We start from the raw sequence: 14,895 nt of genomic DNA on the forward strand, positions 1-14,895 counted from the left end.
TTAATAAAATAAAATAAAATCTTAATTTCACAACCATCGTAACGTAATTCTTGATAATAGGTTTGCAATCGCAAACTGAAACTTGGGGGGGAGCTGTCCGGGGTGCTGAAAGCAAAACCGTAGGGGATCTGTACATGGTGGCAACTAGTCGCGTAGGCTATAGCCTAGATTACATTTTCAGCTCAGTGAAATACATATTGTTACCATTGTTTACTATGTGAAATATTTAGCTATAGCATACTTCTTACCGCCATATCAGCTGTTTGCTGGATCTATTTAGTAGCACCCAATTGAATACACGTCTGTCGGACGCTCAAACCTGCCAAACCAACTCTCTCTCAACATTTTATGCGGCATTTCTAGTCTAGCAAAATAGCAACCAAAACGATTTAGGGTGCATATTTTAATAAGGATAGTAGCAAGCTAAGGGGTATGTTCATCTCTCCACATATCTGCTTCCGCGCGATGAAACCACGCATGTGTTGATCTGTGCTGCAGCAACGTGCATCCGTTCCTCTTTGACCCCAGAGTTAATCTGCATTCAGACTGACGATCCAATATATTTCTCAAATTTGGGATATTAGGCTATTCCGGAACCGTTGTATTTATGTAGTTTTTACTATTATTTCGTATGATCGGTCAAGCTTGCTTCGATTCAATCAGTTTTGTGACCGTTTTCCTCAACACTGCAGCAGGTCTACATTTTCCCAAACCGAATGCTAACGCGAGCCGCTTATGCTATTCGCGTAATGTATCACCGTGAGGATAGACAGTAAATAAGGGGACCCGTCCATCTGCAATAAAGAGGAAAAGAAGATGGTGATAATGGCTCCTACAAATTTAGCATCTAAATGCTCGACAGCGATGGCGAATGCTTCCTTCCCTGTGAAGCTATTTCTCTGGGTGTTTTTATTCGCTCATCTTCCTACAAGGTAAGGCTTTTCTTAAAATGCAGACACCAGATACATGTATGGCCGGGCGAATATGTTTTTTTTTTGCTTCCTAGAATGAGAGCCCAGCCCAGTTATTTCAATATGTTATGTTTTCTCGAATCTTCGTCTTATGCTTTCTCTCAGACACGATCATACACTGTCGCTTATTATAGGGGCTTGTTACAGAACCAGAACTCGTTTAGTTAGGCTACGTGTCAACCATTGTTTTCACACATTGTAATGATATGTTAACAGGTTGGTTAGGTAGTGTTGGCCCCGCCATACGAGTTCACTGTAATGTTTAACGTGATTCCAAGAGAGCCGTTTTTGGGGAGGATCTGCAGGATGTCCATTATTTCCACTGGTGTATTCGCTGTAGAAGGAATATAATCACGGTTCTGTGGGCTACTGGGCAATGCTATTCAGATCTGAATAATACTTAAAGCCATTGCCATGAACAAATATGTATAAAATAGCATACCATACCTATATATTGAACCATTGTAAATGTAAGCTACTTTTTGCATGTACTGTATACCCTAATTGCACATGTGAAGACCTGGTGAAGGCATAGACTATTGATGTATGTTCCTTATGTTCCAAGATCCAAAGCATCACCATTCCCAGCATGTTTTTAAGGTGATGGACTGTGACTACGACCACCCTGATGTCTTAACGTTTGAGAATATTATACTGATTCACTGCCAACTCCTGAATCTGTGGAAAGAAAATGCTCAGTTGACTTGTCACGAAAAGGCAGCCATTTGCACCAAGAGAATATGAACACTTGAGAAGGAAGCAGATGGTTTAAGGGCTCACATCGCTTCTGTCTTGTGTGCTCCTTGAGGGTGAGAAATGGAGGGTGATAGATCAGTGTTCATTCAATCACCATCGTGGAAAATGTGACCATGGAGCTCTCTGGCCCAGATTAAAATGTCTGCACTGTGTGCGCAATTGTATTCACACATATTTCGGCCTTTATTAACGTGATTCAACCCTAATTTAAAAGGATTCTGTGGTTAAGAGTTCCGAAATGTACAGTAGGATCTGTATATGCATCTGGGTACTTTGGTTATGTCATATCACAGATCACATGAGCATGTTAATTAGATGCGTGACATGTAATGAACACCTTGATTGCGGCTCATGTTTATCAAAGAAAGACACCGTAAAGATGCATTCTAGTTAGTAAATTCTAGGAGGAATACTTACATGATACATACATAGACACCTGTGAAAGAGCAACACTGTATTGGCTGTCAAGGCTAGGTACAACATAAGGTTTGGCCTGTCCCTACAAAAGGCATAGGGATTTTATTTTGACACATTTATTTGAAGGGTATAGTTGTTACTACAATTTCCTTACTAGCTATTTGAATGTCAATACTGTGTATGACCTATGAAACCACTGTTAGTAACAATAAGATATTCATAATAATAAGATACTCATACAATAAGATACTCATAACAATAACAAACTTCCACTCCAACTATTTGGTTTACAGTATACTGGGCCATGCTCCACGACCACCCATAGTTCACTGTTGGTAGCATCGGCACCCAGGGGAAACACATGCCCTCTGATGTAATCCCCAGGAAGTATCTGTAAACCCAGGAAGTGCCAAGGCCTTGCCAGCACAAAGTAGTGTCACAATGAGAGACTACCTGTAGCCTAGTGGCCCTCCCTTGGACCCCACCCCACCCAGGCATTTTGTGTTGTGATGTCTCTGATTTCAAAAGGCCAATAGATCATCACAGGTCAGGTAATCTGTGTTGAGTGGATTATCACAATATGATTATTAAGCCATGCCCTGACAGTGCTGGATTAAGGTGGGCCCTAGGCCAGAGGCATAGAAAACAATAGGTGTAGCTGTATCACATTGGTGTGCCTTATCAAATAAATGTGTCGTGTTTGATACATTATGCAACCATTTCAGGCAATCACACTGTACCCACACCATGTACTAACTAGATGGTCAAGTCAGAGCTCCAGTACAGCAAAAACTCAGCATGGCGCTACTGTCAAAATATCTATTGTTAATTCGCTCCTCTCAATGTGTCCTCTCGCTGTATACTCTCTTTCATCTCACTTGACATAGTCAACAATGTTGGATGTATGTTGGACAGGTTGAATAGCCTTTTGTTAAAGATGACAACAATACACAACTACAGTATGACATATGGAGGACATTTGTCAACGGGCTTATAGGAACCAAGGGCTTAAGTCAAGTAAGTCACTGTATGCGCATGCCAGAAGCATTGCCCTGGGTTGGAGCCCATGTTGCCCATTGGGTTAAACTGGCCCTGATCATAGCATCTGTTGCTATTACACAACTCATATGTCAGACAAACTGCATCTATAGTGTGATCCCTCAGAATGTCTATGTTACAATGACCTACAGGTGTCTCATGTCTCTACAGGGCAAAACTTCAATGAAGTGGCTGGCTCTTTCTGTTTTCTTTGATGGAAGGAATTGGAGATAGAAAGGCCTGTAGGTTTGGACATGCACATCTATTTATGTGCTTTGGGTATGTCTGCCTTATTTTGGGAACACATTTTTACAATTGTTCACAAAATATGAAGAGATTAAGCTTCTCTCTCCCTGGTTGAAAGCATTTATATGTGAAGAATGTAATGTCATATATAGGTAATGTAATGTAATGTATAGGTAATGTAATATATAGGTAATGTCATGTAATATATAGGTAATGTCATGTCATGTAATGTATAGGTAAAACCTGAGGGGACTTTACTTCTCCGCCATGACTCAGAGTTTGTTCTCTCAGATACCCATGGGGGAAATGTGAGGACAATTTTAGATTCTGGGATACGACTGTGATTTGGGTCTAAGTGTTGAACTGATAACACATGTAGCCAGGACCTTCCAGTCGGTATTACAATAATCCTGAAGTAGGACCATAGGGATTAATATATACTTTTACATTAGACACTTCATTTTCCTGGTGCATAAGATACCGCTGACTGTGAGGTATCTCAGGATGGTCACTGCTGTGTTAGCCTGCGGGTAGTGTTTTACAATTATCCTGAAAGACACTGAATATGGGCCGCTGGGCCTATTCTTAATCCTAAAAAGCAAGTTTATTTTCAAAGGGCATAGGGCATAAGCCTACTGTAGTGGGTAAACTGAGGATAATACTGTGAAAAAGCATTTATATAACCTACTTCCTTAAATTCCCACCTGCATGACACTTAATGTGTAGGGAGGTACAGTAGGCCTACGTAGTCCCATCTTTCAATTGAACTGTTCTGTTTTAACCTATCAGCTTTCAGGCCTTCCAGGATTCTGCTATCACTTTTGTTTTGTTTCAGAATTCCCTGCATGTTATGGGAGGGTTTGCACATTCGACCCGTCACCGTACTATTTCCGCATAAAAAAATCCGTTAGGCACAATATTATCGCAAAAAACTGAACCATCATCGCAGTACAAAAATAAAGCTTGCAATTTCAACCAATCGCCGCACATTTACAGCAGAACATGGTTCAATCAAGCGACTCGTCAACAAACGTTTTCCTTCAACGCATTTTTTTGCGACAAATTGGACAAAACCATTGCATATTTCCATGCAAAAATGTCAGAATTGTTGCAGCAAAAACATTTTTGCCCGCAAATATCACAAAAAATCCCAGAGAAATCCTGGAGGGACTGAGCTTCAGTGTGTTATTGGATTTTGTCTTGGATTTGCCATCTTCTGCTAGCTAGTTGTCACGTTCAGACCTTAGTTCCTTTGTTTTGTCTTTGTTTTAGTCTGGTCAGGGCGTGAGTTGGGGTGGGCAGTCTATGTTCCTTTTTCTATAATTTGGGAGTTCTGTGTTTGGCCTGGTATGGTTCTCAATCAGAGGCAGCTGTCAATCGTTGTCCCTGATTGAGAACCATACTTAGGTAGCCTGGGTTTCACTTTTGAGTTGTGCGTGATTATTTCCTGTTTAGTGTTTTTGTCATTCACCTTACGGGACTGTTCGTTTGTTATTTATTGTTTTGTTCAGTGTTCCAGTACTTCATTAAATGCTATGAACACTTACCACAGTGCACATTGGTTCTCTGGTCCTTCCTACTACTCCTCTTCATCAGAAGTTCCCTCACAAACCTGTGTGTAGGCCTTCTGGTCCTTTTTTCTTATCTGAACTGTTGATACAAATGAAACCAAGCGTCCTGTGCCTCTCAAATTGGGCTAATCTGCCCTAGGTTTTATTTCATCATTGTTTATTTAGTTATTTAACCTTGATTTGTCCAGGTTAGTCTCATTGAGAACATCTTTTTTTATTTTTTTTTATTGTTGGGAAACAAATCCTCATGTTTCTAATCTGTCTGATTCCATTTAGTTAGGATCATCTGAGTCCACGAATATCGCTGCTGCAAGAGGTGAGCTAATCAGGGCAGGCCACCACAGGTCAGTTGATCTGTCACTAATAGCTCTGTGTCCTCAGTACAGGGCACCGGGAGGGAAGCCATTTTACAAAATCTCTGCTAAACTGCAATCTCACTCTCCATGAAATGAACAAACATAGGCATTTTCACCTTGTTCCACCAGGGATATCCTAGTACCTTCACTATAGCAATAACACGCAAAGTGGTATGAGGACCTCCATTAAGGCAGTTTGTGTTATTGTATTTCATTAAGATTCTGCTAGCTAGCATAATGAGTCTTCATTAGGTGTAATGATTGTAAGATCATGGTGACTAGTGACTAGTGATTGCCTAGTGTCTTGTGTGTGGTTGGCTGCATGGGAAGAGAGTTCGGAGGGCCGTGCCAGCATTAGCCACAGTCACAAACACAGGGAAATGATAGCTTACGGAAATGTGACATACTATCAACAGGGAAGCAGGGATTTTTCAACATGATAATATTATGCTCAAGAGACCATTTTAAGTATACATCGAAATTACCACCGCCTTTTTTGTGACATTTGAAATTATGGTTTAGTCACTGATTTGGGTGTCTTAAATGTATATTGATATTTGATTAATTATTGGTTCTGATAAACATTTAATCAGGCAGCATATTTAACAGTACTCAAGTAACCTGCATTTTCAAATACATCCTAAATGGTTTCACGAAGACCGTGTTTCACATGCTGACATTTGAGTTCTCTTTTCATCTGATAGCAGTTTTCACATGATGCAACCACCGTAAAGGACAATTTAAACATTTGAGTATACAATAGGAAACAGCCCTCTTGTGGTTAGCTAGGCCCTTCTCAATAGAGGTAGCTACAATAACATTAGTGCACTCCAGTGCACTCCAGCATCACACTCTAGCTTGGACATATATAAATGAACCACTGATACTTCAAATCTGTCTGAGGTACATGCACAGATTTCTCTTTCACCCAGCCACTTCTGGAGGATTTCCATTGACAGCACAGAGTTCTGTTAAAACCGAGCCACAGCACCTGAACGCCATTGGCTCAACTCTGTAGTAGATTATTACTAAAATGTTCATTCTATTTCAACGTACATTCTAGTTCTATGATTCAAATCAGATCCATTTACAGTGTCCAAGATAGCCCAAAAATATCCAAGCCGTCCTGAATCCATCTATGACGTTTTAATGTGAGGTGGGTGACACCATATAGGAATATTGAGCACTTAACGCTGCCTGAGGAAGACTGGTAGTCAAAACACGATATCCTGCACCATACCTAAGTGCATGAAAAAGCCATTAGAGAGATATGTGATGTGTGTCTTTTGTTTTTGCACCATGGAAACATTTTTCCAAGCTCAAAAGCCTCTCTGCTCAAAGGGCTTCCGGTGGCTGGCTGTTCTCAAGGTTGTTTTATTATATATCCCTCAGATTCCATGGTTACTGAGTTGGGGTGAGCTCTGGAGCTGTGAGTTTTGATACAATCTATATCCTTCATATTCCATCGTATTGTGCCATTGGCAGTAACAACCTCCCAGAACCCACAATCTGTGTTTGTTAGGCTGATCACACACTTCATGGCAGTTTGTTGCCGTTAGCACTTCTAGATCAAGCTCATCTGTGGTGTACTCCAATGCACCATTATTAGCCTATGCATGTCTCCAGCCTCAGTTTCCCAGACCCATTGCAAAACACATTTTTATTCTGCATGCAATTCAGTTAGCTGACTCTTGTCTGAGTGAAGCAAACATTTATGAGGATTGTTGAGACATCTTAATGCATTGAGACGTTTTACAGATGTGAGCCAAGTCACAAGACTGACCCTTCTGCTTGAGCACTGAAAAGAGTGCAGAAAACCAAAGAATCCTTTTAAAAAATCTCACAAATGGAACACTGTCTGTACCTTGCATTTCTTCAGGGTTGTGGAAGGGTTTTGATAACGGAATTATCTCTCCCCAAACTGGGTTTTTGGGGACTACGGGCACTCTTGGTTGTCTTTACAAAATCTCAGAAATGGAACAACAGATCAAATGTTTGTACCTTGCATTTATTCAATGTTTTATGAAAGGGTTTTGGTAACGGAATGTTCTCTCGTCCAGTTTCTTCTCACAACTGTGTTTTTGGGGACTATGGCACTATTCATTGCCGTCATCCTCAGTTCCAGCTGCGCTGTGGGACTGGTGTCAGTTTGTGAGGACGTTCATGTAGGGCAACACATAGAGATCAGTGGCAATCAGCAGGAGTTCTGCCCTTTTATCCCGTTTCTGGCTTGTCCTTTGATTTCAACCAGAGGGAAGTGCACATTTGTAAGAACGGAGCCTAAACGCATAGCAAGCTTAGCCTAGCGTGATGTCGTGGTCTTTGCTGTGCTGATGTTGTGGAAAGTTGCTGATTTTCCCTCTTTTCATTTGACCTCGCTGCTTATAGTGCTGGTGGAAAAATAATTTATTCATATTTCCTCTGTTCCCATTTTCTCTCCTCAGCTCCATCCAGACTGAAAACGACGATGATGAAGTGACAAACAAAACGTGGGTGTTGACTCCCAAAGTGTACGAGAGCGATGTCACCAACATCCTAAACAGCCTACTAGATGGCTACGATAACAAACTGCGACCAGATATAGGAGGTAGGTGTCATATCAACGCACATTGATTGGCTGCTGCTGCTGCTATGGCCGCCCTCCCTGTTACCAATCTCCATTCTCATCAACATCGTCAACACAAGCTATGAGGGAAGAACAGACACCATCATCACTGATAGCATCGTCAAAGACAGCCCTCTCATTTCAATGAGCCTATTCAGACTACAGACCATAGGCCCACCACAGTATGACTCATGTAGCATTGTTATGCAGAGGCAGCGTCAGCTGTGAAACCTGGACGGGCTGGTAATGCATCATGGGCCTATTAGCATTGTCCGTCACTGCACTGCTGTGGGCCAAGTATAGAGCCAGTGAAGTAGCTTTCTCTCCCTTCACTTTGACTGGCAGCTGGGCTCAGCTCCCATGTTCAGACAGAGAATGCATATATACGGGTGTAAGATCTTAATTTGACCCGTATCGTCGCAGGAAAATGATTCTGCAGCGACAGGATTTGAATGTTTAGTCCATAATGTTGCATGATCAGTGGTTAGGCTACTAGCTGACCAAAATTAGGCTACGAGAAAAGTGCAATAATGTTAATGTAACCATGCGTTAGTGCAGGTGTTCAGTGAATTTGTGTATATCATTAAGCTCATCGGCATTTCTTGCGGTGCAGGACCATTCTCAGCAACAACAGAGTGATCAATTAAGATCCTACATCTGTAGCTGCAGTATATCTAAACTCTTAGAAAAAAAGGGTTCTAAAAGGTTTCTTCGGCTGTCCCCATAGAAGAAACCTTTTTGGTTCCATGTAGAACCCTTTTTAGTTCAAGTTATAACCTTTTTGGGTTCCATGTAGAAACCTCTGTAGAAAGGGTTCTACATGGATCCCAAAAGTGTTTTTACCTGGAACCATAAAGGGTTATACAAAGGGTGCCCTTAAAGGTTCTAGATAGCACCTTTTTTCCCCCGAAGAGTGTACTGAGGCAGCCGCCACCATCTTACCATCAAACATGATCTGATTTTGCACCCTGTCATGTTCTCCCATACTGTCAGAGTTACACAGATACAGAGTTACACAGATACAGTACAATTTTCATAACTGAAGTACTGAAGTAAGTGAAGATACCTTAATAGAAAATGACTCAAGTGAAAGTCACCATTAAAATACTACTTGAGTAAAAGTAAACAATTATTTGATTTAAAATAATACCCGTATCAAAAGTAAAAGTATAAATAATTTCAAATTCCTTATGTTAAGCAAACCAGACGGCACAATTTTCTTGTTTTTGTTTTATTTACGGATAGCCAGGGGAAATTTTACAACAAAGCCTGTGTGTTTAGTGTGTCCGCCAGATCAGAGGCGGTTGGAATGCTAGCACATACCCATAGACTTCCAGTCATTGTGCTAACGCTAGTTAGTCATTCCTCTAGCGCTAGTCAGCAACTTCCTTCAAACTGCACACGGAGACATAAAAATGGTCTCCACCAGTTCATCTGACTCTGGGGAAGTAGATAAAGGGCTTCATTGCCAAAATCCCAAAGTATCCCTTTAAGTACTTTAAACCACTGCACAGATACAGTGGGTTATAATTAGCTAACAACAACCAAGAGCGCTTTTTCTCCTCCAAGCACTGAAAACTGGGATTTGGATTCATTGCAGATTTTGCCACAGTTCTTTTGAAGTCCATTTTGCAGCTCATTCAATTTTAATGCTGCTGCAGTCTATGTATAGCAATAGCGCAAACAAGGGAGGTGGATGGGGGAAGACATTTTCCTTTCCTCGATTTATGATATCACAAGGGCTCAGGCTGGATTGTCGTTATGGGTGAAAATAAATGGTGTGGTTCATAGAGTGCAGGTATAAACAAGATATAATATGGAGCCATCCTGGAGTGAAATGAAATCGGACATCCAAATGGACGTACTGATAGTTTGCTTCATTTATTGTTTTGCTTCAGGCTTTACACGTCATTGCACCTTTGATGAGTATTCCCAGGATGTAGAAGTTTGTTTATATAACCGCATTAATGTTATCATTCTCAGAAGTGGTGGGGAATGTCTTTATTTAATTTAGTGTGCCACCATATTTTGAGTGTTTTTCAAAGACTCTCTCTCTCTATATTTATATATATATATCCACTGCTCAAAAAATAAAGGGAACACTAAAATAACACATCCTAGATCTGAATGAATGAAATATTCTTGTTAAATACTTTTTAACGTGCTGACAACAAAATCACACAAAAATAATGAATGGAAATCAAATTCATCAACCCATGAAGGTCTGGATTTGAAGTCACACTCAAAATTAAAGTGGAAAACCACACTACAGGCTGATCCAACTTTGATGTAATGTCCTTAAAACAAGTCAAAATGAGGCTCAGTAGTGTGTGTGGCCTCCACGTGCCTGTATGACCTCCCTACAACGCCTGGGCATGCTCCTGATGAGGTGGCGGATGGTCTCCTGAGGGATCTCCTCCCAGACCTGGACTAAAGCATCCGCCAACTCCTGGACAGTCTGTGGTGGATGGAGCGAGACATGATGTCCCAGATGTGCTCAATTGGATTCAGGTCTGGGGAACGGGCGGGCCAGTCCATAGCATCAATGCCTTCCTCTTGCAGGAACTGCTGACACACTCCAGTCACATGAGGTCTAGCATTGTCTTGCATTAGGAGGAACCCAGGGCCAACCGCACCAGCACATGGTCTCACAAGGGGTCTGAGGATCTCATCTCGGTACCTAATGGCAGTCAGGCTACCTCTGGCGAGCGCATGGAGTGCGGCCCCCCCAAAGAAATGCCACCCCACACCATGACTGACCCACCGCCAAACCGGTCATGCTGGAGGATGTTGTAGGCAGCAGAACGTTCTCCACGTCGTCTCCAGACTCTGTCACGTCTGTCACGTGCTCAGTGTGAACCTGCTTACTTCTGTGAAGAGCACACGGCGCCAGTGGCGAATTTGCCAATCTTGGTGTTCTCTGGCAAATGCCAAACGTCCTGCATGGTGTTGGGCTGTAAGCACAACCCCCCCTGTGGACGTCGGGCCCTCATACCACCCTCATGGAGTCTGTTTCTGACCATTTGAGCAGACACATGCACATTTGTGGCCTGCTGGAGTTCATTTTGCAGGGCTCTGGCAGTGTTCCTCCTGCTCCTCCTTGCACAAAGGCGGAGGTAGCGGTCTTGCTAATTGCCTATAATTTCCACCTGTTGTCTATTCCATTTGCACAACAGCATGTGACATCTATTGTCAATCAGTGTTGCTTCCTCACTGGACAGTTTGATTTTACAGAAGTGTGATTGAATTGGAGTTACATTGTGTTGTTCCCTTTATTTTTTTGAGCAGTGTATATAAGAGAGAGAGAGAGAGAGAGAGAGAGAGAGAGAGAGAGAGAGAGAGAGAGAGAGAGAGAGAGAGAGAGAGAGAGAAGGTAGGTAGGTAGGTAGAGAGAGCATTCAGTTCAGGGTATGGTGAAGTTTATTTTCAGCACCATGGGCAGCTAACACCATACCATAATTTCACACTCACTAACTGCTACAGCACCACAAGCTATATAGCCTTGGCCACAAGATAGACAGAAAGATAGAATACCCGTATCGTTCATCGAATGTGCATCATTACACTTGTTTTTTCTTCTTTCAGTCAAACCAACCGTGATCCACACGGACATGTTTGTGAACAGTATCGGCCCAGTAAATGCTATCAATATGGTGAGTATACTTGTCCTCTCTCTCAAATTGCACTCTGATGCTACAGTAATATTTTATCTCGGTAGCTGGTGAATTGTTTTTGTTTATCGTCTCATCATTGCACTTGTTCCATACATTTGGTGTCATGGGTACATTTGAAGTTGTAATGTTGATTAATTGCGTTATGTAATGAATGACATAATTGTGTTGTGCGTGTGTTGCTTTCATGTCATGACATGGAGAGTGGCATACACCAAACTTGAGATAATATGTTCTCATTCCTGCTCAAGGTAATATCATGGCTTTTGTTGCATTTCCTTGGCTATGGTTGTCGGATAAACATATAGAATTAAATGGAGTAGGCCCATACAAACTTGACGGAATAAGCTATTTGTTGCTATTTGTAGACGGAGTACAGGCATTCAGCTGGGCTGTAAAAATAGGGCAGGATGGGTATGGCTTGAAGAGCCTGTATTCTAACTGAAATCCCTGCTGAGGATCATATTTTATTGTAATTCTGCACAACAATCTCTCATCTCCATCATCGGCGAGCACCAAACCACAGAAAGTCTTAACACAAGTGTGGCTCTTTTACTCTCATCACAGGGTTAAGAGACAGTCAATGTCTTGATCTCCTGTTAATCACCTTGAGCCTGTGTATGTGTGCGTTGTGCGTTTGTCTGCATGTGAGCGTGCCTATGTGTGTGCATGCACATGCATGTGTAAAGACCACATTGATTACTGTACATTTAGAGGTAATCAGTGCTGTAGGTACGTTCACATTAAATCACATGGCTGTTGTTGAGGAAATTGTGGTGAGGATGCAAGCTTTTCTAAAGAGAAGAGGATTATGGGTCGACTGATGATGCAGGGGTGTCTCAAAGCATGAACATAATGGTGAATAGTATGGTATGCACTAGGACTACTCACTCTGCCAGAGCTCTTAGGATCGTCCGTTTGGAGCAAGGCCTGCTTGGGTGGGTCGTCAGTTGAAATGTCCTGTACTAAGATAGTTTCAATGCTTTTGTTGTCATATGAATGCTTTCTTCCAGGTTCCTTCTCGACAATGCAACAACAATAATAAATAAGAAAATAAGAATATCAACATAAAGTAAATGGCTAGTAGAATAGAATAGACATTTTAGCACAAGTATAATTACAGGAAGACAACATTTATAGTCCAATATTTACACGTGTCAGGGAAGGGGGGATTGGATGAAAAAGGTTTAAATTCTACAGTATTAGTAATAGTAAATAAGAGTCTGGTGGCAGTAGTTGTGATGTGTGTGTAACATGCATGTACTGTATATACAGTATGTGTGTGTGGGTGTGTGCGTGAGTGAGTGCATGTGAGTGCATGTGTGTGCATGTGTGCTAAGGTGCAGGTGGTCAGTCCAGTTCAAGTGTTTAGCAGTCTGATGGCTTGTAGAAAGAAACTGTCTCTCAGCCTGTTGGTATCAGACGTCATGCTCCAATATCGTCTGATTGGTGGTAAGGGAGTGAAGAGCTCATGGCTGGGGAGTGTCGGGTCTTTGATGATGTTGGGGGACTTCCCAACACACTGTTTCGAGTAGATGTCCTGAATGGGTTAGAACACAGCCCCAGTGATGTACAGGACCATCTTCACCGCCCATACCAGACCGTGATGCAACCGGTCAGGACGCTCTCCATGGTGCAGTTGTAGTATTTGGAGAGGACCAGGGGCGGCATGCCAAATTTCTTCAGCTGTCTTAGGAAGTAGAGGCGCTGTTGCGCTATGAGAGAAAAATGACAAGATTATGTTATAATGCATTGAATAGCTACGACGAGTACTCTCTCACCTGTGTCTATCTGACAGAGTTGGGCCTCTGGGGGCTTGAGCTGACAATTGAGTTACAGCCTGCATTCCATAGACAAGATGTGGTGGGTATAACCGAGATTGCGATAGCCTAGGAGTAGAACAATCCCTCATTGTTCCTATTCATTCTTGTATTTGGGAAACTAAACCGGATGGGGTTAAAACAACACCATGTGCAGATAAGCACGAGATGAACCCAAAGTGGCATATGATGCCTCATAATCTGCATACGAGGGGTGGAACCAGCCATGACTAAGCATTCTTAGTGTCAGCTATATAAGAACCCGGATTCCTCTGTAAAGTTTAAGCTCTCTGCAACACACACTTTGGAGTGTGTGGTCGACCAGCTACATTATTGCAATAATTAATCAATATTAAATAAAGATGATTTTGTAAAGAATTGACAAAGTCTCAGTATACATGACTTTCCACGCCTTTGCCCTCTTGACAAAAGTGGTGGTGTTGTTGGTCCATGTTAAGTGGGTGCAGAGGAACTTAAAACTGCTGACTCTCTCTACTGCAGTCCCGTTGATGTGGATCGGGGCGTGTTCCCTCCTCTGCTTCCTGATGTCAACAATCAACTCCTTTGTTTAGCTGATGTTGAAGGAGAGGTTGTTGTCCTGGCACCAAAAGCCAGTTCACTTACCTCCTCCCTATAGGCTGACTCGTCGTTATTGGTTATCAGACCTACAACTATGTTGTCGTCAGCAACCTTGATGATGGAGTTAGCATTGTGCAAAGCCACACAGTCATGGGTGAACAGGGAGTACAGCAGAGGGCTGAGGACACACCCCTGGGGTGTTAGTGTGGAGGAGGTGTTGTTGCCCAGCCTCACAGCCTGTTGTCTGCCCATCAGGAAGATCCAGTTGCAGTGTCCAGACCCAGGGGTCAGAGCTTGGTGTGGAGCTTAGACGGAAGACTAGTGTTACATGCCGAACTGTAGTCATTGAACAGCATTCTCACATAGGTGTTTGTCTTCTCCAGATGTGTTAGGGCTGTGTGAATAGCAATGGAAATGGCATCTTCCATGGATCTGTTGGAGCAGTGGGCAAATTGGAGTGGGTCCAGTGTGCCTGGCATGCTGGCCCTGATGTGGGCCATGACCAGCCTATCAAAACACTTTATGGTGACAGCGATAAGTGCGACGGGGCGATAGTCATTTAGGCATGTCACCTTGGTTTTCTTGAGCACTGGGACAGGGGCAGGTTTAAGATGTCCGAGAAGACGCCAGCTGGTCATCACACACTTTGAAGACGTGGCAAAGGATACCATCTGGGCTGGAGGCTTTGTGAATATTTACTATTTTGAGAGCGAAAGCACCTTGTTGTCCAGAGCAGCGAGAGTCTTCCTGGATTGCTCAATATTGTCTGCCTCAAAGCGAGCATAGAATGTGATAAACGTATCTGGCAGGGAAAGCTTTGATGGGCACCACACAGCCGGATTTGCCTTTGTAATCCATGATAGCC

The 14,895-nt window shown here is 42.5% G+C and overlaps 1 protein-coding gene across 2 annotated transcripts in view; it reads left to right on the plus strand.

Annotated features, from left to right (window-relative positions):
* The first annotated feature begins 417 nt into the window (after positions 1-417).
* Positions 418-14,895, plus strand: part of LOC112258115 (gamma-aminobutyric acid receptor subunit gamma-2-like) — a 70,060-nt gene continuing 55,582 nt past the window's right edge. The window contains exons 1-3 of one of the 2 annotated variants that reach the window (XM_042327060.1): positions 418-932; positions 7,800-7,942; positions 11,546-11,613. In XM_042327060.1, coding sequence (XP_042182994.1) covers positions 817-932; positions 7,800-7,942; positions 11,546-11,613 — 327 coding nt within the window. In that variant the 5' untranslated portion in view covers positions 418-816. The remainder of the gene's footprint in view (positions 933-7,799; positions 7,943-11,545; positions 11,614-14,895) is intronic. The other variant, XM_024432241.2, reaches the window with a different exon arrangement.

The sequence above is a fragment of the Oncorhynchus tshawytscha genome, linkage group LG09, assembly GCF_018296145.1.
Source record: "Oncorhynchus tshawytscha isolate Ot180627B linkage group LG09, Otsh_v2.0, whole genome shotgun sequence".
NCBI lineage: Eukaryota > Metazoa > Chordata > Actinopteri > Salmoniformes > Salmonidae > Oncorhynchus > Oncorhynchus tshawytscha.